Source organism: Lipotes vexillifer, unplaced genomic scaffold, assembly GCF_000442215.2.
Source record: "Lipotes vexillifer unplaced genomic scaffold, Lipotes_vexillifer_v1.1 scaffold23, whole genome shotgun sequence".
Classification (NCBI taxonomy): Eukaryota; Metazoa; Chordata; class Mammalia; order Artiodactyla; family Lipotidae; genus Lipotes; species Lipotes vexillifer.
In genome coordinates this window covers 160,910-164,468 of record NW_006796283.1, presented here as the reverse complement: position 1 = coordinate 164,468, position 3,559 = coordinate 160,910, and the positions used below count along the sequence as shown (strand labels likewise).

At 56.3% G+C, this 3,559-nt stretch overlaps 1 protein-coding gene across 1 annotated transcript in view; it reads right to left on the bottom strand.

Moving 5' to 3' along the window:
* Positions 1 to 593, bottom strand: part of CRISPLD2 (cysteine rich secretory protein LCCL domain containing 2) — a 109,086-nt gene extending 108,493 nt beyond the window's left edge. Inside the window, exon 1 of the mRNA XM_007468463.1 lies at positions 277 to 593. Within this exon, the coding sequence (XP_007468525.1) occupies positions 277 to 593 (317 nt within the window). The remainder of the gene's footprint in view (positions 1 to 276) is intronic.
* Between the last annotated feature and the right edge of the window lie 2,966 nt (positions 594 to 3,559).

Here is a 3,559-nt window from a genome sequence, read left to right as displayed (position 1 = left end):
AGGCGGTGGGGGGGGGGGGGGGGGGGGGGGGGGGGGGGGGGGGGGGGGGGGGGGGGGGGGGGGGGGGGGGCACGTGAGGTGGGATTTCCAAAGTAGACGCTGAGGCTCAGACTGGCTAAGGAGACGTCAAGGTCACATGCTGAAGACGTAGCAGAGCTGCCCAGCCCTTGACCCTCCCCCTCCCCCTCCCCCTCCCCCTCCAGGAGGGCCGGCAGCTCGGGCTGATCGGCTGATCGGGTAGGGCATCCAGAACAGAGGCAGGGGGCCCTCTCTCACCAGGAGTCCCCAAGCCTGCCATCCCCCACCCCTCCCCCCACGGATGGGGCCAGACCCCGTGGTGCCCCCGCGCTCACCAGGTGCTCCATGTTGGAGGCCGGCGGTGACACCTGGCCCCGCAGCCTGTTGTGAAGCATGAGGATGTCCTCCTTGTCCACCCTGGGGATGGCCCTCCGGACCCGGGAGTGGGGTCTGTCCTGCTGGCATCTGCTGAGCAGCTTCTCTAGGTGTGTGACATTGGGCAGGAAAAAGCCTTGCGCTCCACAGACCAGCAGCACCAGCCCCAAGGGCACAATGCCGTTCAGGACACAGCTCATGGCTCCGCGCCGGCAGCAAGGGCTGGGATGACAGGGTGGCCTGGGCTCCTGAGGTGCTCGTGCGCTCTGAAAAGAAGCAGAGGGCGGTAGGAGTCGGCACTGGCCGGACCGGACGTCATTCTCCTCACTCTGCAGATGTGGAGACTGAGGCCACAGAAGCTAAACCACCAAGGTCCCACAGGCAGGAAGTGGTGGAGCTGGGATTCAAGCCAAGGGTCTCCAGCAAGGCAAGCGGCCTGATGCCACATGGGACATCCTGGCTCGGTCTCTCCTGGACTAAACTTCTCATGGTGCCATCTATTCTCACTCTGAGTCAGCATTTGGACTCATTCAGGACTGCGGTGGGTCTGCGGCCCATCTCCTGCCCCCCAAAGAGATTGCTAAAGTCCTTTCACATCACGAAAGGACGTGCTGTGAACCAACGTGAGTGGCAAACTTCCTGGTCCCTGTGAAGTAAGATTCAGTTACCAAAGCGATTGTCAGGCATCCGCAGACCTATCACCGCATGAGGCCCCACCTATCACGGCCCTTCCACCGGGCACCACCCGTGTAACCATCACACACTACGACACGAACTTCCAGGACCCAGCCAGGGACCCAGCCGTGCACTCTGCCGATTTGCTCCTTGGAGAAAGTGACAGTAGAAAGAGAGAGGACCTCCAAGGGGTATCTGTGTACCCACTCTCATCCCATCCCTGCCTGGCAAACCCCCTAAACAGGCCGGCATGCAGGCCTCCCTCAGGCAGCTTCTGTCTGACAATGAGCCCGTTACAGGCACTGCCGGGTGTTACCCTGTTGGCTGCTAAGTTAGTGGTTCATATGGGTTATTCGTACCCAACAACTGTATCAGTAGGGCCGAGGGGACAGAAGATGGTGGCTGGGATTCCCGGTCCTGCAAGGCCCATCTTGGAGCTGCACTTCCCAAGGAGTATTTCTGGAACCCTAACCCTGACACGTGCCGGGCTGGGGGCCGTGGCGCACGGCCTCGTGGTCACATCGGTTGGGATTCACCCCTCTCAGAGACCCCCGGTGCCGACTGCGGTGAACCCCTCACTTTATGACCCAACAAGGATCTTGATGATCCCTCCTTGCCTTTGGGCTACAGGCCCTTTTCCCAAATAACGCCGCTTACTAACCTTTCTTAGTGTCTTAGGAAAAGCTGCCTTAGTCTTGGAATACACTTAGTAATTTTAAAATTCCACGGTCCGAAGTTAATTTATTAGGTGAATTTCCGCTGTGTCTTGTGTTCCTTCCCAGAACCCTTCCTGAGCGTCTACACGGGCCCGTCACCTCATTATGCCATTTCCAATCCTCACGACAACCCAGGAGGTCGGCCTGTTATCACTCCCATTTCACAGGGAGGAGGCTGAGGCTTGAAGTGCTGGTCCCAAGGCCGCTCCACTGGTAAGACTTGAACCCAGGTGTGGTGTCTCTGAGGGTCCGGGATTTTCCATCATGCTACCCTGGTTCCATGGGGTCACACTAAAGGTCACAAAGCATGGTCTTCCTCCTGGCTTATTGTCTGGTCCAAGAAGACAAGGCAGGGCTTGAATGAGTGTGTTCGTTCACCCTCTTGCCTCTGATTTACTCCCAAGGAGAGTCAGTCAGTCACCCAATGACCTTTATTAGACACCTATTTTGTGCTGGGTGCCGGGACACGAAGATGAAAAGGGCACTGTCCTGGCCTCAGGGAGCTCCCAGTTGGATGACAGGCGAGGAAACCTACAGCCCCTACCCAGCAGGACAGGCCTGAAAGGACAGCGCGGGGAACTGGAGGGAGGGGCTCCAGGGCCCCCCTGGGTGGCGGGGAGGCAGCCAAGCCTGGACACTGACCCACCCGGAACCCCGGGTGGCCCCTCTGGTCTTCTCCTATACCGGCAACAGCAGGGTTTTCATGGGTCGTGTGGTCTGGGGCTGCAAGCTGGCAGCTGGAGGAGGACATCCTCAAGGGCGCATCCGGGGCATCCCAGGAGGCAGAGCTGCAACGGAGGAGCTATGGGAACGCAGCAGTTCCCATCTCCAACCCTGGAAACTCTCCAGGGTCCTGACCGAGCTTACGCTTCAGATAAATATAACCGCCATCTAGGGGGAGGCCTGACTCCTTGGAGTGGGTGAGATGTGGCCTTCCTCCCGAGGAGTTCCCTTTGGGGCAGAGCCTCAGGGACCTGGGTGAGGGTGGGGGACTTCTGAGTGCTTGCTCGCCCTGTGGGGATCAAGCCAGAGACACAGACGCTCTCAGGATCCCTGACGTCTCCCTGCTTAGTCACACCACCATATATGAGCATTTCCCAGCTGCAGAGGCCAGGCTGAAAAGGATGCCAAAACGCACTGACACTGGGTTAAGATTTAGGACAAAGAAGGAGCGGAATCGACATCACGGAGCGTCCACTTGGGCATCACGGCCACACCCGATTTGCTTTAATCTTCAGCATCCCGAGGGGCAGGGCACCCCAAAAGGCATGAAATAGGAATTGCTTACATGACTCAACTAAACTGGGTTTGGTTTAAATCACCAACGGGCACAACTCAAACGACTCTCAGTAGGGGGATGGGTAAATGAATCGTGAGTCAGTGTGGGTGGAATATTATACAGCAAGTAAAAACGATGACCTGGAGCTCTGTGAGTGTGGGCATAAACAAAGCTCAAATCTAACATTGGGCTAAAAAAGCAAGTTGTAGAATACTATGCTAATGGTACTATTTGTGTGCATTTTAAGGCACATAAACCATACCTTGTATAGTTTATAGATATGTGTATATGTACATACATCTGTGTATATGTGTGTATTATATATACATGTATTATACGTGTATTCACATATATGTATACGGTGTGTGTGCGTGTGCGCGCATGCGCCTGCATGTGTTTGTACGGTAAAACCAGGACTGAACAGACCAAGTTCATGGTGGTAGATGATGCCAGGGTGAGATAAATTGAACCGGGAAGGAGAATATGAGAGAACTCA